Source organism: Schistocerca cancellata, chromosome 2, assembly GCF_023864275.1.
Source record: "Schistocerca cancellata isolate TAMUIC-IGC-003103 chromosome 2, iqSchCanc2.1, whole genome shotgun sequence".
Lineage (NCBI taxonomy): Eukaryota > Metazoa > Arthropoda > Insecta > Orthoptera > Acrididae > Schistocerca > Schistocerca cancellata.
The window spans coordinates 469733588-469756819 of NC_064627.1; the positions used below are offsets into that span (position 1 = coordinate 469733588).

Here is a 23232-nt window from a genome sequence, read left to right on the forward strand (position 1 = left end):
TATTGAATTGATCAGGTATTTAAGAGCCTTTGAAAGGAAACTAGCACAGTGTCTATAGTTTCCTGGACCTTCTTTTTCCACCTCTTTAAATACTGGCACCACCTTGCTCATTTTAATCATTTTGCCAATGCTTCTTCCTTCATTACTAAATTTATCATGAATGTCAGAGGCTTTGAAAAATAGCTAGCATAGTATTTCAACAATTTTTGCTGATGTGCCATCCAGACCCTCTGTATTTTTACTTTTTAGAGCTCCAGTTATTTTTGAAACTGCCAGTTCATCAGTAAGGTGTAGGTATAAACTCTCAGCCACCCTTTTGGGACTTTCCATACTCTTTGCTTCTGTTATGTTTCGTTTCAGAAGTTTCTCCACTGTAGCAATACAATGCTGATTGAAAATATTACACAGTTGTTGTGAGCCTGTCACTTCATCCCAATCTCTTTTAGTATTATATTTATATTTTTTAAGACATGTGAATCTTTTCTGTTCTCATTTATTTAATTTCCAGGCTATTTTAGAGAAGCTAGAAGAATTTTGGATTTCAAGGTCTTCATGACTACCCATTGCTTCTCTTATTATCATAGTTTATGCTTTCTTCTTGCATTTGTAAGCCACACCTCCCATTTTTTAAATTTTTATGATGTACTGTTTTTTGCTTGGTTTAATCCAAGTATTTCTGTGTATTTTAGAACAAGCTACATCTATGTGGTGTTTTTGCTGGCTTCTGTGTATACATCATTCCACTTTTCAGATTCTGGCAATAAATTTAATTTGACTAAATTTAGTCACTATGTTGTCCTCACTGCTTATATCCTTTTTCAGTTCAATTTTGTGTCCAAAATGGTCTGCGATAATGTTATTCACAACCTGATATTTTGTCTGTCTCTAGGTGTATTTGAGAGAATATGGATTGTTAATGTACTTGATATTTCTATATATGTTATTGGAGTTTTTACAAGAAAATGAATGTCCTCATACTATTATGAAAACTTCTTGTGTAGCCACTGTCTTTCAGCTAAGCTATATTTGAGTAACCTACTATTACTACAGAAATAAATATATTTCTTCATGGCTTTATGTAGGAGCACATCAACTTCTAATAAAAATCTTTCAACACTTGAGGTAGATGATCGATATTTTCCTATTAAAAGATATTTTACCTCTGTGAACTTCATTTGTACTACTGCTGCTCCAAAGTAAAAATCTGTGCAATTTGAGATCTTTTGTGGAGTTCAGTCCTCTACTTTGCTGTCTACATATCTTGCTACTCCCCCACTTTTATCATCAGTTTTGCAATAATATGCTACAGTTTTGCATCCAATTAGACTGAAAACCTTTAATTCAGTCTCCTTTAAACCACATTCTGTCATTCTGAATATATTGGGTACTTCAGCAGCTAATAAAACTTCTAATTCTTAGTCCAAGAAAATATATAACCGAGAATTTATAACAAACTGAAATAACACAGCTAAAGCCACATGGAGAACTATAAATAACACTGTAAGATTAAAATCCAAGAATGAGTTATTAATATTTATTAATCATTTAGAAGCTAAAATAACCAATCCTAAGCCAATATCACAGGTTTTAAACCTTCATTTAACAAGCATTGGTGACAAATTGTCTTCATCAATATAGCTGCAGTGTCACAATGCTTGGAAGTAGCAGGGATAGTAAAATCAGTGTTCCTCCCTCCAGTAAAATCTGGAAAATTATAAAACAGGTATAAAATTCACACATAAGTCACTTTGATGTTACATCTGACAATGTGTTAAAACAAATGTGGCCTGTTATATCTTCTCCATTGTGTGACATAACTAATTGTTCAATCAGGCCAGTTCTTAATGGTCTCAAGCAGCAAAAATTATTCCATTGTTTAAAATTCATAAAAATAATTATAAGTATACATCTGTCTTACCAAATCTCTCAAAGACCATTGACAAAACAATATATGATCAGGTTTTAATTTTTTTTAACTGCTTAGTAAGTCAACAACAGTTTGGCTACAGTAGAGGAACGTCTGTTATGGTGTCATACACTCCTTGTTAAATGAAATATGTACTCCACTTAGTGCTGGATCTCACCAAGGCATTTTATCTCATAAGCCATGAATTACTACTACTACTACTAAAAATGCTAATTTATGGGATAAGGGTCACATACAAACACTGAAAACAAAGAGTAGTAATTACACCACAAAATGGGGAAACTGTACAGTCCAGCAAGCAAATGTGACAGGGATCAATACTCAGTCCACTTGCCTCTATAGTTTTTGTTGATCACCTTCAAGCTACATTAACAATGGGTTGCTTGTAATCTTTGGTGGTGACACATATGTCCCCTCTAATTACTTGCTAGAAGAACTAAGAGAAATGATTGATAACACCAGCCACAGGGCAATAAGTTTCCTTAATATCAGGAAAGTGTTACTGAACAAAGCAAAGGTTGCATACACAAATTTTACTTCTTTGCGACAGTAACCACGTGAAATTGATTGTATAGTCATTGACAATACCCTCATCAACTAAGAAAAGTAAAAAAAAATAAGTATGTGGACAGATGACACCTTAAAATACCTTACACATAAATAAAGACTTTCAAGCAGATGAAGTAACTTTCACTACAGTTTGTTTCCTGAACCAAGTCAAAACAATTAATGCTCAAAATAATGTGATTTCATTGGTGTAATTACTCATCTCATAAGGTATCCATTTCTGGGGTGTGAATTACAGATATATATTCCTAATGCAGAAAAGTATGTATGAAAATAAGGAAGGAATTTTCATTACCCTCTAGTACCAACAACCTATTACATGAACCAGATGTCTTACCAGTACCTTGTATGTATATCCTTCAAAATGTCTGTTTCATTCATCAAAGTGAACCAACACCAAACCCACTACTCAAATAATATTTTTATAGTGGAAAAGCATTTGCATAAGCCTCATGGTAGTGTCAGACACATAGAGGTATTCATGTATAGTAAGTTATTTTACAATCTATGTGTAAACTAGAATGGATTTAGAGACACACTGAGAAAAACACTCAAGAAACATTACTTATATGTAGTAAAAGATTGAATGGAATCCATATGAGTATAATCAAATATCATTATAGTTTCAATGCTATAGTTTGTTAGTAAGTAGTAAATGCTTATTTCCATACTTGACATAAACATTTTTCTATTATGAATAATTTGACATCAAAGTATGAATTATGCAGTTCTCAGTTATTCACATACACAGCTTTTTTTAGCTGTCCATGTATGTAATACAGTTTTTTTTTACATTCTGCATTAGTGAGGGAAAATACAAAAACCCATTTATGGGGCAAACAAATACACAAACAGATGTGTCAGTAGGAAGTACATATCAAAGAGATTTCACACATTTCTTCAACCCAGGACTGTAGTGCCACTAGCTTACAAATCTTTCACATTGAATCATAGATATTGTGTTACTTTCATTTGTCTTGTATTCTTCTCAGCTCATACAGCCCTTCTTATTTTTCTTCGATCTAAAACTTAATTCTTGTTCCTAGGGATCACCTTTCAACAACTTATTTTTTCAAAGACGACCCATCTCAGAATCTCATAGAAACTAAAAGAAAATCTAGTTTTAGAAAACAGCTAATGGTATCTCTCTTATACAACAGCAAACTTTCCAGTAAAGTTGTCAACAGGTTAGTCCACTATGACTAACCTCGTTCATCCTCACCTCACCCAAGCAATCATCTACTGAAACACTGTCTTTTCTCTTTCTTATCACCTGCAGTCGCTGTCACTGCCTTTTCACCCTTATATCCTCTGATTACTGCAGTTGCCAAAAATTAATATTTTTGCTTGTGATCTGTATTTTTTGAAATTGTTTTTATTCCTTCTCTTATCATTATTACCACACTACAATAATTATTTCTTAACATCACCTGTTCAAGCAGTGATACACATATGTAATTTGATTAAAGAATTTGAAAATTAAGCTTCGAAAATATATGTGTTTCCTGATTCAAGAGCGCCCCAAAATGAAAATTGAATAAGTAAACAATGAAACAAATGGATGAATCGTTTGATAGAAACCAAGAGAGTTTTACTGACGCAAAGCCATTCTGTTTCAGACAAAGCGGCACTGGCATTTGCCAACGAATTTTGGCCAGTGCTGTACACCGAACTGCTGCCGTTTGCCAATGAGGGCTGGGACAAAGTGATGAGGAACGAGGCGAACAAAGTGCTGGCGAGGATACCTTTCAACCTGCTCTTCCCAGACGAGTAGGCCGGGGCACCCCCCACTGCAACGACATGCTCCAACCTCGCGCCCGTCCACCTACTGCCAATGTGGTCTCTCTCTCTCTCTCTCTCTCTCTCTCTCTCTCTCTCTTTCTCTCTCTCCCCCCCTCTCGCTCTCCATCTCCATTCTCACCTCGATCAAGCCCCACTTTCCCCTTTCTTCAAACGTTGTCACTACAAATGTACTGCCAATCCCAATATTCCGAGCAGTGCAAATTACAGAAACAACTGATGTCCTACAAAAATGTAGCGACTGCAGTTTCTTCGAAATGCCTAGAAACATTTTAACTATTTGTACGTACAATTACAATAAGTAATTATACCTGTAAAGGTGACTGAGTGCAGAAGACGTTCATTGTTCCATTTGGTTACTGAACAACAATACTAGCTCTTACAAACTGGAAAATAACAGATTTGGACAATCATCATTTCGCACCACTCTCAAATATTTTAATCATATGATGACATTCTATTATTATACATCCTCAGATACATCTGCAATAGGATAGAGGGATATGTGAGTCCACGGATATAGACTGAAGTGGGTATTTCATTACTGCCCCGTTATAATTTATCGTGTAAATAAGAATGTAAATTTGTACAGCTTTTTTTTTAAGCTAGAGAAGAATCACCCTAAAATACCAATGTGCAGAAGTTAGTAAAGCGCTAAAAGTTACACAGGTTGATGTCTGTTAAGAATTATAGTATTTTATAATTGATTATGCATGTTAGTCAATCAATGCTTCCTCACACATTGAAGAAAAGGTGAATGAAAAGAATATTATAAGTTTCGGAAATTTGACTTGCGCTTGTGTCCTTCAGGTACCTTACCTAAATTTTTTATAAATGGAGAAATCCGAGACATTGTGAGCAATATTCATTCAGAGGCTTATGACTAACCAAACTCACAATTCTGCACGTAATCACGGTGCTTTGCTAAAGCAGTTCTTCCTTTCAAAAAATACATTTTTTGCATTATGTCTAAAAATGTAAATTTGAAATTGATATAGTATATAGTTGATACAAATGTATATAAATATGTTTTATATATGTGATATGAAACCCATGTGTATTTATAACTTAATTAATAAAGGAACATTTCCTTGCCTCAGTATGTGTTATGAAATGTGGGACACAAAGGAACATTCCAAAAACCCAAACACATTGCCTATTTTATATAAAAAGACTAAGGTCAGACAGTGTTCTCAAGAAATCGCTAGACTCCAAACAGTATTCATATCGTTAGACAATCTTGATACAGATCTCTTTCTTTATGCACTTATTTATAATTGTTCTTGCCAAGAAAACTACATAAAAACTTCCTCAATGAAACCAAATCAGTGAAACCTGAATTGCTATGAAAAAGATAGAGGTAGCAGATTACGCTGCTACAAAAGTCTTTGGTCACTTACCTAATAGCATCAAAAGTCTGACAGATAGACATATAACATTTAAAAGGAAATTAAAAGAATTTCTTAATGGCAATTCCTTCTACTCATTAGATGAATTTTTGGATATAATAACTGGGTAATTTCCCCAACCCTCACAAAAAAATTAAAAACATTGAGTGTCATGTAATATTTTGTGTAATGTAATATCTTGTACAGACGCCTTTTATTAACCTGACACGTTCCACATCATTACAGAGTGTCGTATTCATGATCTATGGAACAAGTACTAATCTAATCTAATTTAATACCAATTACTATTTTCTGTATAGATTATTAACACACGATAATTTCAGTTTTGATACTGAGCTGAAACAGTTAAGAGACAACAGCTCAGTTGAAGTACAGAGCACAAATTTGAAACATAATCAGAAAAAAAGCAAAACTGAATAATATCAGATGGATGAATGGTACATTCCTAAGATGATACAATTATTTTCATCAAAGAAAACAAGTAGCTCGTTGTAATGGACCTTTTACAGCAATAGAGGAAGACACAGGAGAAATAAAAGAATTGGGGGAAAATGAACTTTACTTGGTAAATCAGTATTGGACACACCCCAGAAATTTATAAAAGTTCCTTTTCCTTCTTTCACGGACGAGACCTCCTAGCTGTGGGCTCTATTTAGGGATATTCAGCAATGACAATGACTGAATCGTTAGCCACAGACTGTTTTCAGAAGGATCCACGAATATCAAAGATGCAGTGAATGCAAGGCTGAATGAAGCTGGTACACTTACGTAATTTGTTGTGTCAGGCTCGTCCAGGCGGTCAACAGAAATCATATGTTGCGAATTGAGAACATAGCAGTACCAAACGAATATTGTTTTTCTACGAATTTTGAATTAGTGCAGATTGATATTCATACCAGTGATAAAATACATCGAAATTGCTTTAAAAATGTACACAACCAGTCTCGACTGAAAAAAAGATTTATTTTTTGATAACCGGTTTTGGTCAGTATTTGACAACCTTCAGATCATCAAACCATGATGGTAGACAGTGGTGGTGAATGAAGCAGACGTTGTAACTACACGAACCTCTGCTGCTGCAGTTAATGTTCGTGGTAAGAGGGTCCAAAGGTGGTCAAAAACTGACCGAAACAAGTTGTCAGAAAACAATTTTTTTTTGTTGTTGAGTCTGTTTGTGCCCATTTCTGAAGTACTTTTTACCAGACCACTTTTCTCCACTATAGATGTTCTCAAAAATTACTAATATGGAAACTGAAATTAATTGCTGCTTCTCAGAAGAAAATTGGATGACGATTAATGGACTTATTATTACCTAAGACTACAAGGACAAAAAGGGATTATAAACTGCTAGAACAGGCAATAAAAGGCAATGCAGAGAAACTAAGCTATTCCCATTATTTACAAGATTGCATTATTTAGACGATGTTGTGTTATATTTTTAAAGTTACCTGAAGTTTTAAACAAAATGCTTATTGTACTTATCAGAAAATTGAAAATATTTCTAGGAAGCCTATGTATTATATTGCCTTATAGCTTTATTGGTTGTGCATGTGAACCAAAACTTTTTAAATATTCTAGAGTAATATAGAGTCTCCTGTCAGATAACATATTTTTCACCTGATAAAATGACGCCTCCACGTCTACAGAGGTAGTGGACTAACTTTAAAACACTGAACTATTGTAGTGTCTGTTTCTGCTGCAACAGAATTGTCATTTCGTAGAATATTTGTAATGTTTCTAAATTTGTCTAGACCAGCAGTTTTCAAATACACCGTTTTACACTTTTTCCAAAGTACGAGTGATGAATCCCATTTCCCTGGCATACTCTCCAAGCTTAACTCTGCATCATCAACAATTTTTACTGACTTCATCAAAGGCTGCCCTGTTTCTTAATACTGGCAAATCAAATTCGGCCACAATGAAAGTTAAGTCGGTTCTCACTTCGGAAGATTCGAGAAGTTCATTTGTTGCTACAGTTAAAGATGCTTGAACCTCTGCAGCGGTTTCCACATTCGTCATACTCAGGAAACTTAAAGTGTAGTAAACTGCTGAAACTCCTGTTCGCCGTCCTGTTATGATAGGGGAAGAGATATCGATGGTGTAATGCCTTTAATTTTCTGAATCTTTGACGGGGCAGTCAAAAAGATCTTCTTAGCACTAAAAATGAATTTGGCGACATCCGGAAACAAGCTTAGTATCTCTTCTGACACCATGTAAATAACGCTTTTTAAAGTTGTCCCAAACTTTTTCGTACTTGGTGTAGTGTCTGATATGAAAAGTAATCCTTGTTGTATTGAATTTCTTCAGGTCACATTACCCATAATGAATTGGTAAATAACTTTGAGTTAATTTAATTGTAAACTTTTTTCAGACTCTCTGTCGTATACAGGAATGGTTTTATTAATTCACTTCTTTTAGGATTTAATGAAAAAGATATGACACGGACAATGAATTGACCCATAGGATAATCTGCCTCGTCAATTGAAATCCAGGTCTTTTCATTTTCCTACTTTGCTTTAAGGGGCTCCGGAACGCCCTATACTTGCAATGTTAAAATAACGCTTATAAATTACATCTTTCCTCACAAAGTATTTGAGGTAGGAAGTTGAACTTTTTACAGATTATTTATTGGAATATGGGCTACAACTTAACACAGGGATTTTACAAAATTTTAGTTCAGTTATTAAAGATGATTTTTTTTCAATTGTAATCAAAATTCACAACATTTTTTTGCAATTTTTTATTTCTATATTCAAAAATATACAGTTTTTGGAAAAAGGCTGTGTTAAATTATGCAGAAGGTGCTGTGTAACATTTACTGAAAGTTTGAAACAAATATGTTTGGAAGATCCTTAGAAAACATGTAATTAGTATTAGAAAATAAAAGTTTTGGGAATCTAGCGACAAAGATTGGATTAACTTTTTAGTGCATTCCAGGTCCATAGGATGGATTGTCTTCATCCTCTGCAAACTCCTCTTCCAGCTTCCTCTTGTTCCTCCTCCTGTTTACTCTTGGTTGTATTTCTAGACTCTTTACAGCCCTGTCTGCAGCCCGAAGGCGTTCCTTGTCTAAAGCAAGCATCGCTCGTACCATGTTAGAACCTATCTTCATTCCCATATTTCTAAATACCTTGCACCTTACAATGTTGCCGTCATTGAAAGTCGCAACAGCATCATACACACCAAAGTGAAGTGTTTCTATTCCAACAAATACAGTCTTGGGGATTCTCGACCATATAACACTATTTACACTTTCATTGGGTTTTTGAGTTTTTCCGTGAATACACTTTTTCAACAGTTCAGGTGCTGCTAAGTCTCTGAAAATAGGTTAGCCACAACACATACTTTATCTCACATCACTAAAATGTACCTGATGAACACGGACGTTAATAATAACACCATTTGACAGCAGTTTAACAGCGCCACAGTGGGTCACGCCCATGTAGAACGCATTTCAAAAAAAATTTAAAAATAGTTGTAGTCTTCGGAATTGAATAAATTATATATCTATTAAAAGGTAATAGTCTGCAGATTCAGAAAACGCAAAAAAGTAAAAATTGAACTTTTCATGATTTTGAGCCTTTCAGGAGCCCCTTAACGTTTAGTATTACTTCATCGTAACATTCACTGAAGCAACATTTTCCTAAATCTTGACTCACTGGGCGTTGATACGTTTGTATACTTCTCCAAAAACTGTCTTAATGTAGGATTCCGTAGTTTCCACAAAGTGATTCCGACATCAACGAAAGATTTACACAAGTCGAATATAAATTGCGATTTTCGACCCGATATTGCGGTCGCCGTTGGAAGCAAAAGAATCTTCTTTTCTCGCAACCTTAGAAACCGCATTTTTTCGGTTTGTTGTACCAGTATATTGAAAAGCGGAATATTTCTTTTCGTAGTTCAATGACGGCTTACATACTTTAGACAAAAGTATTATACCGTGAGTAGAAAATAAGTCGGATCTGAAGGCATCCACGTAACTTAACAATTTACTACGTAAAGCGGCAGTGAATTTCGGCATATAATTAGCTACGTTGGAAAACAACGTCGCAATGAAAACTGAGAGAAAGAAAAAAATTAGAACTATAATGAAGCTATGTTTTAGTTCCAATACTCATTGGTGTTTTTGAAGGAGGTGTGGTCCAATTAGGACCTAAATAAATATAAGCCATAATTAACACTTACTTCCTGTTACCTCTTTTTATGGCGATGTTAACAGTTTTTAATAGTCAAGAAGGCAGCAAAAGACAGTTATTTCGGAAATTAGACATTTATATAAAAAAACACAGAAAATGACAACACAGAACTTTAGCGTTTTTAATCACAAAGATATAAACCATGCAAGTCACGTTCAAACTGACGACAGATTTAACACATTTAAAAAGGCATCCTTCCAAATTTGCCGTCTCTTGATTTTTAGCAAAACAATCACAAGTGCAACAAGGAGTTCATGCATCACAGACTTCCCACGTGGTCTAAGAATACTTGTTATATAGCCAGCTGGGTCACGACTCCAAATCAAGTCCACATCTGTAGCGATAGTTGTATTTATGACCCACTTGTTACTACGTTAACGAAGCGCATGTCCTTGGACGCAGGTCTCACCGGAGCTCAGCAAAGCCGATAACTTTATATCAGGTGGTTGCACTTTGACTGGCCTACGTGGTTCTTCCCCAGTAAAAGAAACCTGCCGACAGCGCCGCCGGTGGTACCACGGAGGACCCTCATGCTGGCTACACAAGACCATCTTCGAGGTCACCGCTATTATGTCCTCCCTGGTATCAGTAGTTAGCTATGTCCCCTTACCCCTATGGCCGGACTCTACATTTTCCCCTGATGTCCTCTGTAAATTTGACGTGGATTTTACGAGAGTCCAAAGATTCATAGTGCGTGTTTGTTGTTATATTCCGGAGGACAGGTACCAAATACATTGACAAAAGCGACTTTGACAAAGGATAGATTGTTATGGCCCGTCGATTCGGACTTAGGATCCTGGAATAGCTGACGGCAGTCGGCTCTTAGCATTTTACTGTCGTGAGCATGAACTGAATGTGGTTCAAGGACGGTGAATGCACGAATGTTGAACATCCAGGTCCATCACAGAACGTGGAGGTCAGAGATCTGTCTGCTTTGTGAAGCAGAATAAACGGTGATCTGTGGCCTACCTGATGACAGATTACAGTGTCAGTGCATGTACACCGTTCAGTGCTCATTGCTGGTCATGTGTTGATCATGGGGATCGGTATTACATAGTCCATATTCCCATGTAGTCGATATAGTCACTTACGACTGCGTATGGCACGGGATAATCGATAATGGGCCATCAATGAATGGAAATCTGTCGCCTGGTCGTACGAATCACGTTTATTGTTACAGCAGCCCCAGGGTCGTGCCCGGATACGACATTATCCACAAGAACGGCTGCTCGAAATAAGGACCTCCTCATTCTTCAGACCGTCAAGGGCGCTATTGTACTACACTCCTGGAAATTGAAATAAGAACACCGTGAATTCATTGTCCCAGGAAGGGGAAACTTTATTGACACATTCCTGGGGTCAGATACATCACATGATCACACTGACAGAACCACAGGCACATAGACACAGGCAACAAAGCATGCACAATGTCGGCACTAGTACAGTGTATATCCACCTTTCGAAGCAATGCAGGCTGCTATTCTCCCATGGAGATGATCGTAGAGATGCTGGATGTAGTCCTATGGAACGGCTTGCCATGCCATTTCCACCTGGCGCCTCAGTTGGACCAGCGTTCGTGCTGGACGTGCAGACCGCGTGAGACGACGCTTCATCCAGTCCCAAACATGCTCAATGGGGGACAGATCCGGAGATCTTGCTGGCCAGGGTAGTTGACTTACACCTTCTAGAGCACGTTGGGTGGCACGGGATACATGCGGACGTGCATTGTCCTGTTGGAACAGCAAGTTCCCTTGCCGGTCTAGGAATGGTAGAACGATGGGTTCGATGACGGTTTGGATGTACCGTGCACTATTCAGTGTCCCCTCGACGATCACCAGTGGTGTACGGCCAGTGTAGGACATCGCTCCCCACACCATGATGCCGGGTGTTGGCCCTGTGTGCCTCGGTCGTATGCAGTCCTGATTGTGGCGCTCACCTGCACGGCGCCAAACACGCATACGACCATCATTGGCACCAAGGCAGAAGCGACTCTCATCGCTGAAGACGACACGTCTCCATTCGTCCCTCCATTCACGCCTGTCGCGACACCACTGGAGGCGGGCTGCACGATGTTGGGGCGTGAGCGGAAGACGGCCTAACGGTGTGCGGGACCGTAGCCCAGCTTCATGGAGACGGTTGCGAATGGTCCTCGCCGATACCCCAGGAGCAACAGTGTCCCTAATTTGCTGGGAAGTGGCGGTGCGGTCCCCTACGGCACTGCGTAGGATCCTACGGTCTTGGCGTGCATTCGTGCGTCGCTGCGGTCCGGTCCCAGGTCGATGGGCACGTGCACCTTCCGCCGACCACTGGCGACAACATCGATGTACTGTGGAGACCTCACGCCCCCCGTGTTGAGCAATTCGGCGGTACGTCCACCCGGCCTCCCGCATGCCCACTATACGCCCTCGCTCAAAGTCCGTCAACTGCACATACGGTTCACGTCCACGCTGTCGCGGCATGCTACCAGTGTTAAAGACTGCGATGGAGCTCCGTATGCCACGGCAAACTGGCTGACACTGACGGCGGCGGTGCACAAATGCTGCGCAGCTAGCGCCATTCGACGGCCAACACTGAGGTTCCTGGTGTGTCCGCTGTGCCGTGCGTGTGATCATTGCTTGTACAGCCCTCTCGCAGTGTCCGGAGCAAATATGGTGGGTCTGACACACCGGTGTCAATGTGTTCTTTTTTCCATTTCCAGGAGTGTATAAACGACATTCACGTAGGCTTCCATGGCACCTGTGGTAGTAATCGAAGACGTCATCACAAATGTGGACACCGTGAACATCATTACGGGCCACCTTCGTACCCTTCATGCTTAACGTCTGTCCCGGCGGCGACGGCGTCTTCCATCAAAATAACTATCCGTGTCACAGGGTGAAATTCGTGCCACAGTGGTTTGGGGAGCATGATAATAGATCTCGTTGAAGTCATGGCCACCAAATTCGCCTGATCGGAACCCGATGGAACACGCTTGGAACGCTATACCGAGTCGGCTTCGTGCCCACAAACCACGGAACTTTAATTAAAGGGCTTTGCGCAACCAATGCTTAGACAGCCGGTGCCACATACCTTTTGAAACTTGCTAAGAACTTGTGGAAGTCATGCCGTGCAAAATCGCTGCCGTAATGCACTCCAAAGGTGAACTCACACGCTGTTGAGCAGATCATAATGCTTCGGCTCATCAGCGTACGTCTAATATGAAATAAAAAAACATTTATCGCAGAAGCTGTTATCTATGAAACACACAAAATGAATGAAGTTAAGGTAATGTACAACACGTGAAGACTACGAATATATGAAAGAAACTCAATAGTGAAAGGCGGTATCACAGAAAGTAAATAACACTAATTCTCGGGGTTATATTTTACACTGAAATAGAATGAATAGTGGACAATTGCTGTTAAAATGCCATTCGTAATACTGTTTTATCGTTCGCTACCAGGAGATTGTTGGAACTGGAAAAAGCCCCATACAAATATCCCCAAATGGGAACCCTTCACCCCACCCAAAACTTGGTCAGATTAGAGAGAAAACAAATTCTAGCCAACTTGCCCTCATTTCTGGATATGAAATGCGTAAAAGATAATAATCAGAAAAACAAAGAAGCTCTACATTCTGATATAGGTTTCCAGGCAATTTACCATCGTCGTAAGCCAAAGGAAGATAATGATAATTTCCAACTGTTTTCAATTTTGAACACCTTGCTGCTAGACAACATCGCTAAGATATGGCTGAAATGACCTGATAACTCTACAACGAAAGTCTCCACCTGCTTGGTTAGGCAATGGAAGTGGAGGAAAGCTACATTTTGTGACATCTCATGAGTATAATTTTCTTCTTTATGTTCTCAGGCACAAATTACCACGTTTCATCAGTGTGGCTTTGTGTCTGTGATTAATTTATACCTTACTTGCTCCTCCTTGCGTGATAAGCAAACAAACTGAAATGTCCAGATATTATCGCATTTTTGAGTCCCAGATCTACACAGTTTTATCGGTAATACCATAATCTATATTGTAGTCCTCCTTTTAAATACCGCTGAAGCGTAATATTGATGCAGAAAGTTGGTGTACTTTGTGTCGTCTGTTGTACGCTAATGATACTCGTAAGAGCGAAGTTAGTGTGCCCTTCCCGCGTATGCTGAGTCAGAGTTGGAATTACATTGTAGATGTTTATGTACCTAACTCATAAACTGACGAAAAGATGCTGAAACGCATTTAAGAAAGACATCAGGTTGGTCTAACACAAGAAATGACTGAAAAACTGATGGGAAAGAGAGACTGGAATGTGACTTACTGTGAAAGGGAATAAGACAGATAACTCTGTGAATATACCCTAAAAGGAAAAGAAAAGAGAGATAAACTTAGTTCTACTGGTGCATCCATTTAAAAATAATCATGGGAAAGGACGGCATAAAAAATGGCTCTAAGCACTATGGGACTCAACATCTGAGGTAATCAGTCCCCTAGACTTACAACTACTTAAATCTAACTAACCTAAGGACATCACACACATCCATGCCCGAGGAGGATTCGAACCTGTGACCATAGCAGCAGCGCGGTTCCGGACTGAAGTGCCTAGAACCGCTCGGCCACAGCGGCCGGCAGGACGACATACGTGAAGGAAATACAGTGATATGTCAGACAGACTGTCTGATGAGATAATCGAATATAACGGTGGGTAATAAGAGATTTAAAGAAGGAAGAAACCTTACTATGACGGGTAAAGGACAAATCTGACATTGATTAGATGAAATAGAAATTCATACGGTATGACAGCTGCCATATGCAAAAATACAGAGAGCAGCTCAGTATAAAAAATACATACAGTAAAGGGATAAGTAATTATGCTTAGGAAAACTTAAAGAGAAAGAAGTTGTGAAATAAATACATGAAGCATTTTTACTATTAGAATTTGTAAGATGAACTGAATGTGTTGAGCTCATACGATCTGGGAGGTATCGAACCACTTTATTCATCACTAAAGTCATTGGCAGAGGTAAGAAAAGAAGTTTATTCAGTCTGCTTCCCTAAATAAAGCTATTGAGACGTGTTCAGACTTCCATATCGACGAAAATGTTATTTTCTCATTCCAAAGAAAAGTAGGAACAGGAAATGAGAATACTACCTAGTGCTCCACACATTCGATCGTTTCAGTTTCGGAAGAGTTGGGGACGAATCTATGACTTCATTCTATACGTTAAAAATAAACAGTAAACAAAACTAAGATGCATTGAAATAAGCCTACATTTGTTCATTTTGCGTAGCTCTTCAACAATGTCAAATTTAAAAGTATCAGAAGTTCTGAGGTAGAAGTGAACAAGCATAACTGAAGTAACATGGGTCAAATGAAAGTAAAGTTAAGAGAAAGAAGCCGTATTTAATAAAGTTGTAGTTTTTGTCTCATATGTTTGATTTATGAATAGAAGGGACAATTGAGGCAGTGAAAGTGTGCTGTACAAGCAAATGGAGAACAAGAAAATACCAACATACAGCCTCGCTAATTCCTTTCTCGCGGGAAGGCTGTAAAATGAGCTGGTCAGTTTGCTAAGCGCAAAATGTGGGTTAAGAAGACGAGAAACAATATTACACTCCTGGAAATTGAAATAAGAACACCGTGAATTCATTGTCCCAGGAAGGGGAAACGTCATTGACACTTTCCTGGGGTCAGATACATCACATGATCACACTGATAGAACCACAGGCACATAGACACAGGCAACAGAGCATGCACAATGTCGGCACTATTACAGTGTATATCCACCTTTCGCAGCAATGCAGGCTGCTATCCTCCCATGGAGACGATCGTAGAGATGCTGGATGTAGTCCTGTGGAACGGCTTGCCATGCCATTTCCACCTGGCGCCTCAGTTGGACCAGCATTCGTGCTGGACGTGCAGACCGCGTCAGACGACGCTTCATCCAGTCCCAAACATGCTCAATGGGGGACAGATCCGGAGATCTTGCTGGCCAGGGTAGTTGACTTACACCTTCTAGAGCACGTTGGGTGGCACGGGATACATGCGGACGTGCATTGTCCTGTTGGAACAGCAAGTTCCCTTGCCGGTCTAGGAATGGTAGAATGATGGGTTCGATGACGGTTTGGATGTACCGTGCACTATTCAGTGTCCCCTCGACGATCACCAGTGGTGTACGGCCAGTGTAGGAGATCGCTCCTCACACCATGATGCCGGGTGTTGGCCCTGTGTGCCTCGGTCGTATGCAGTCCTGATTGTGGCGCTCACCTGCACGGCGCCAAACACGCATACGACCATCATTGGCACCAAGGCAGAAGCGACTCTCATCGCTGAAGACGACACGTCTCCATTCGTCCCTCCATTCACGCCTGTCGCGACACCACTGGAGGCGGGCTGCACGATGTTGGGGCGTGAGCGGAAGACGGCCTAACGGTGTGCGGGACCGTAGCCCAGCTTCATGGAGACGGTTGCGAATGGTCCTCGCCGATACCCCAGAAGCAACAGTGTCCCTAATTTGCTGGGAAGTGGCAGTGCGGTCCCCTACGGCACTGCGTAGGATCCTACGGTCTTGGCGTGCATCCGTGCGTCGCTGCGGTCCGGTCCCAGGTCGACGGGCACGTGCACCTTCCGCCGACTACTGGCGACAACATCGATGTACTGTGGAGACCTCACGCCCCACGTGTTGAGCAATTCGGCGGTACGTCCACGCGGCCTCCCGCATGCCCACTATACGCCCTCGCTCAAAGTCCGTCAACTGCACATACGGTTCACGTCCACGCTTTCGCGGCACGCTACCAGTGTTAAAGACTGCGATGGAGCTCCGTATGCCACGGCAAACTGGCTGACACTGACGGCGGCGGTGCACAAATGCTGCGCAGCTAGCGCCATTCGACGGCCAACACCGCGGTTCCTGGTGTGTCCGCTGTGCCGTGCGTGTGATCATTGCTTGTACAGCCCTCTCGCAGTGTCCGGAGCAAGTATGGTGGGTCTGACACACCGGTGTCAATGTGTTCTTTTTTCCATTTCCAGGAGTGTATATTAGATGTCTGAGACAAGAGAAACGTCTAACGGATGGAATGGTGCACTCGAAGAAAGTTTCTTTCTAGGAAAGATACGGGCCTAGACTTCAAAGAAATAGTTCTCGATCAGTACGTTTAGGGAACAGTACTGCACGGAAGTGAAACATGGACACCAGCAAACGAAAGACGTGAGACAATGAAAGCATTTACGAAAGGATCAACAGGGTGGGGAGACTTACACTTAATTTTCAGGGACAATTACTGTCGAAATAGAGAGGGGAAAATGGAAGAGATTGGAAGATCGGGTGTGATATAAATACTAATAAATACTTTCCAGAGTTTCTTTGAATCATTTCGAGAAATCGTTGTTTAGCTCATACTCAACACAAAACGTATTATAACAACGTAAAAAAAGAAACACAAAAAGTCCGAAATAATAGCTGCGGCTATTTCAAGGACTTGCTACAGCTTCATAGCATTTAATACTAAAATTTCACGCAACGCATTGCTTCTGTCAACACAGAAGTGTGGACCACTTAAACACTTGTGATTTAACTATCTAGATATACTGTGTACATGATGTGTGGGTATTTTATATGATGCAAGGGTCTTTTTATTACAGTACAATTATGTTATGAATAATTTATAGCGGTGTTATCTTTCAAGCATTTATTCATATCGTACCTTTTGTAAGTAGTAATGAACCAATGCATAGTAGAATAACCACAAAGAAGAACGATGTAAATGTGTTGCAAGACGGTATGGCGATGGTCTAATGATAAATTAAAACAATAATAATGGAAAGACAAGAAATGGTTGCATATAATGTAAAGTTCGTACTGTGAAAGAAATTTTACCTTTGCCTAACCCTTCGTACACCATACTTATGACATCCTTTTATCTACAGGTACATCATAGATACATCACAGACTGCTTAAAATTCATTATTTTTCTTTTGTTTTGAACGCCATGTCTTTCATAAAATATAATTTTGTATGTTTCTATAATTGGAATTACACTCCTGGAAATTGAAATAAGAACACCGTGAATTCATTGTCCCAGGAAGGGGAAACTTTATTGACACATTCCTGGGGTCAGATACATCACATGATCACACTGACAGAACCACAGGCACATAGACACAGGCAACAGAGCATGCACAATGTCGGCACTATTACAGTGTATATCCACCTTTCGCAGCAATGCAGGCTGCTATTCTCCCATGGAGACGATCGTAGAGATGCTGGATGTAGTCCCGTGGAACGGCTTGCCATGCCATTTCCACCTGGCGCCTCAGTTGGACCAGCGTTCGTGCTGGACGTGCAGACCGCGTGAGACGACGCTTCATCCAGTCCCAAACATGCTCAATGGGGGACAGATCCGGAGATCTTGCTGGCCAGGGTAGTTGACTTACACCTTCTAGAGCACGTTGGGTGGCACGGGATACATGCGGACGTGCATTGTCCTGTTGGAACAGCAAGTTCCCTTGCCGGTCTAGGAATGGTAGAACGATGGGTTCGATGACGGTTTGGATGTACCGTGCACTATTCAGTGTCCCCTCGACGATCACCAGTGGTGTACGGCCAGTGTAGGAGATCGCTCCCCACACCATGATGCCGGGTGTTGTGCCCTGTGTGCCTCGGTCATATGCAGTCCTGATTGTGGCGCTCACCTGCATGGCGCCAAACACGCATACGACCATCATTGGCACCAAGGCAGAAGCGACTCTCATCGCTGAAGACGACACGTCTCCATTCGTCCCTCCATTCACGCCTGTCGCGACACCACTGGAGGCGGGCTGCACGATGTTGGGGCGTGAGCGGAAGACGGCCTAACGGTGTGCGGGACCGTAGCCCAGCTTCATGGAGACGGTTGCGAATGGTCCTCGCCGATACCCCAGGAGCAACAGTGTCCCTAATTTGCTGGGAAGTGGCGGTGCGGTCCCCTACGGCACTGCGTAGGATCCTACGGTCTTGGCGTGCATCCGTGCGTCGCTGCGGTCCGGTCCCAGGTCGACGGGCACGGGCACCTTCCGCCGACCACTGGCGACAACATCGATGTACTGTGGAGACCTCACGCCCCACGTGTTGAGCAATTCGGCGGTACGTCCACCCGGCCTCCCGCATGCCCACTATACGCCCTCGCTCAAAGCCCTCTCGCAGTGTCCGGAGCAAGTATGGTGGGTCTGACACACCGGTGTCAATGTGTTCTTTTTTCCATTTCCAGGAGTGTAGTTTCTGCCTTGGGAGAAAGAGGAATAAAATTACACTTTAAGGTGAACCTGCAGGACGCGAAATTCACAGTGTAAACGATAAGGAACAATACTTCTTACAAAAGGCAATGTTTATCACAGTTACGCATCTTCAGTACAGTACAGTAATTTGCAGATGTTATACACTGATAGAAAATAATTGCAAACCCAAGAAGGAGTTGTTTCTGCATCTGAATGAAGATGTCTATTCAAATTTAGAGCCAGTCGCATAAGAGTGGTGTTAGTGGCGTCACTATGAGGATGCAAATCAAGTTTGCTTTAAGTACACGCTTTACCGGTCCTGAGCGTTCGGTAGTCAAGAGTGCCTTTAAGGCGACAGAGATTCCATTATCAATAACTCACTGAGTTTCACCGAGGTCGTGTACAGAGCTACGAGAAGCTGGATGTTCCTTCTGCGATATTGCAGAAAGACTTTGCAGAAGTGTAGCCACGTACATGTTTTCTGGCAGCGGTGGTCACGAGAATGTACAGTCGCCAAATGATCAGCCTCCGGACTGCCACGTGGCACTACCAAAAATTAAGACCATAGCGTTCGCCGTATGGCTCGGGCACATCATAGTGAATGTGCAGCAGCGACAAGAAAAAAAGAGTTGGCACCACAGCGACACAACGTACTGTTACAAAACTTTAAGGGCAGCTCCGAGCCAGTGCATTGCACTGACCCAAAACCACCGCCAGTTGCGGCTTTAGTGATGTCATACGAGAGTTCATTGGAGGGTAGTGTGGAGGTTTGTTTTGTTTTCTGATGAAAGCCGATTCTGCCTCGGTGCCAGTGATGGCCATGTGTTGGTTAGAAGGAGGACAGTTGAAGGCTTGGAATCAACCTGTCTCTGTGCTAGACACACTGGGCCTACACCAGGAGTTATGTTCTGGGGTACAATTTCGTACGACGGCAGAAGCACTCTCGTGGTTATCCCATGCACTCTGAATGGTAATTTGTACGTCAATATGGTTATTCAACCTTTTGTGCCGTTGTTTATGAACACCATTCGAGGCGATGTTTTCCAACAGGATAACGCTCGTCCACATACCGGTATTGTAACCCAACGTGCTGAAAGAATATCAACACGTTGCCCCAGCCTGCTCGATTAACAATCCATCTCCAATCGAGTTCATGTGGTACATCATCAGACGACATCTCCAGCGCCATCCGCAACGTCCATTAACAGTCCCTGTACTGGGCGACCAAGTGCAACAGGCTTGGAACTCCATCCCACAAACTAACATCCGGCAGCTGTACAACTCAATGCATGAACGTTTGCTTACTTGCATACAACATTTTGGCGGTTACACCGGTTATTATTGTACCAGCAGTTCTTATTTGCAATGGTTTACCTCACTCTGAGATTAACCTGTGATCCTGCAATGTTAATCAGTTAAATATTATATTTAGACAAATGTATTCCCGAAATTTCATTACTCTACGTCAATAACGTTTTGGTGTTGCGATTCCTTCCGTCAGTTTATATAGATAAATTGAACTGGAATCATAAATTAATCCTGGAAACCCTATTTTCAAATGAATATGACTCGTAGAAAGAGAAAATAATATAAAGAAATGCCGTATCGAAAAACCTTCGACTTTGTTTGGGACAGTCAGCAGAATTATTGTAAAGGGTATCACATCTTTTCAGCGTGAACTTCTATAATTTATACAGGAGGTCTTTATTCCGAAGATGATTTTAAGGCAGTTCTCCATGCTAGTCTGTCCTGTGCAAACTCTGTGTAACTACTATAACCTACATCCATTCGAACCTGCTTACCGTAGTCAAACTTGGTCTCTCCCTGCAGTTTGCACCCGCCATATTTCCCTCCAAATTTTCGATTCCACATTACGTCAGGATATGTGCTATGAACTGATTCCTACTTTTAGACAGGGTATGTGACAAATTTCCTTTCCCTCCTAATCGACTCATGATTATTTACCTGATCTACCCATCTAATCTTCAGCATTCATATACGACACAACACTTCAAAGACTTCTGTTCTCTTCCGGACTTACTCTTAGTCATCTATGTTTCACTTCTGTACAAGCCTGCACTCCCGATAAATCCTTTCATATAAGATATTCTAATAGTTAAATTTATATTCAATATTAACTGGTTTTCTAATTCACAAAAGTTTTTTTGCTAATGACGTCAGTTATTTTGCTCCCCAGATAGCAAAACTCAACGACTGTTTTATTGTCTCATTTCCCAATCCGACGATGTTCTATTACCCTTGTTTTAGTTTTGTTAAGATTTATCTGAGAATCAATTTTTGAGAATACCCACTCCATTCAACTGTTCTTCAAATTACTTTTCTGTCTGAAATTACAATATCATTCACCCAGCACAGCTCAGTATTAAATACAAACAATCGCTTCAGTAATAAAGAGATGTAATCAAATGCACACGACTTGTATAAGTCATAAAATTCAAATTCAGCCACTTCCCCAAGAGGACATAAATTTCAGCTAAGAAAGTATAGGGACAAGCGTTCACTTTTTATGAATAAGCGATGTCTGATACTTGAAATGTACCGCAACAGGTTCTGTGGGATTGTACTACTTTGTAATACAATGAAGCAGTAAAATAGTCTCAAGATAGTTTTCTTCTGAGATGCAAAAGAAATACGTCTTGAATTACGTTGCAAAGAGCAAAACTAATAGTGACAAAAAGTAGACATTTCTGAGAAACAAAATGCGAGAAAAGGAGTGGATCGGAGAAGAAAACACGTATATGCATTGGTAGTGAGGTATTTGAAGTCCACCACTCACCAGATTTGGCACCCTCTAGTTTGCTTTCTTCCACGTCTCAAGATGTTACCCTTAGTGTATCGAAAAGATTTCTCTTTCGATCGATAGGTTACGCCATATCTATATGGATATTTTAGAGACCTTGCAATTAACAACCATCAGAAAACGGTGGACGAAGTGCACTGGGGTAAAAGCGTCTATACAGAAGAACAACGATCATTTTTCATCTTGAATAATAAATTTTTTCGTTGTCAGATTGAGAAATGCTTTCCCGTCCTCATACAGCATTTAAGGCGTGAATACAATTCCCCACGAAAATGAGATAGATACTCTAATCGATAATTTCAGATGACTTATTACTAGATTACCTACGAAATTATTCTCTTAGTCTCAAAGTAGCACACCTCACGTGCTCCGTTACCTGTTTTTTTTTATTCCACTCTCTGTTTTCCCCGATACTTCTTTCCCTCTGCAGCTCTATTGCTATGGATATTTATACATGATCGTTGGCCTCTTCCAAGATTTTCTATTTTTTATAATGGAAATCAAGCCCTAATGGCTTAACACACGTTCTATTATTCTGCCCCTCTTTCAAATTAGTATCTACCACACACTCCTTTCCTTGACAATTCTGCGAACAAGCTCATAATTTCTTATCGTTACAGCCAACTCTAGCATTTTACGGTAAGAAGATGTCTCTAACGGTCCATAAATGTAGAAGATGGCAAACATGTGTCATCAACGACACAAGAATACGTATTACGGCAATAACAAACAGCAAATTGCAAGCAACTCTCTACACAGTTTTTCTCTGGGATGGGTGAAACCTTGTTGACTCATGCCCATAGCTTAACGCGTAGCACAGTAGATTGCAGGACGCTACTGAACCCGAGCGGCAGCCGACCAGCTTGACTGCACTTTTTAGTCGTTTTTCCACGCGCGTTTACTCTAAAGCTAGTACCCGGACTGGAAAGGAATGGGTCAAGGATGCACTCTTTCGCCTCTACTGTTCAATCAGTACGTCAAAGAAGCAATGCTGGAAAGTAAAGAAAGGTTTGGGAGTGGCGTAAAAATTCGGGGTGCAATGATATAAATAACAACTTCTCTGGTGACATTGTTATCCTTAGTGAAGGTGAGGATGAACTGCGGAACCTATGAAATGAAATGAACAAACTAACCAGCTCACACTCTGGATCAAAAGTGAACGTAATAAAGACGAGAGTAATGACGAGTATTCAAGCAGAAATGAGATGAGGTGGCCATGAAGTAGATGAAGGGAAGGAATTCTTTCATCTGAAAAGAAAATGACGTACATAAAAAGCAAAC

General features: G+C 40.7%; 1 protein-coding gene across 1 annotated transcript in view; it reads left to right on the top strand.

Moving 5' to 3' along the window:
- LOC126161989 (protein takeout-like) overlaps nucleotides 1-5393 on the top strand; it is an 82103-nt gene extending 76710 nt beyond the window's left edge. Inside the window, exon 6 of the mRNA XM_049918190.1 lies at nucleotides 4114-5393. Within this exon, the coding sequence (XP_049774147.1) occupies nucleotides 4114-4268 (155 nt within the window). The 3' untranslated portion in view covers nucleotides 4269-5393. The remainder of the gene's footprint in view (nucleotides 1-4113) is intronic.
- Nucleotides 5394-23232: the final 17839 nt, after the last annotated feature.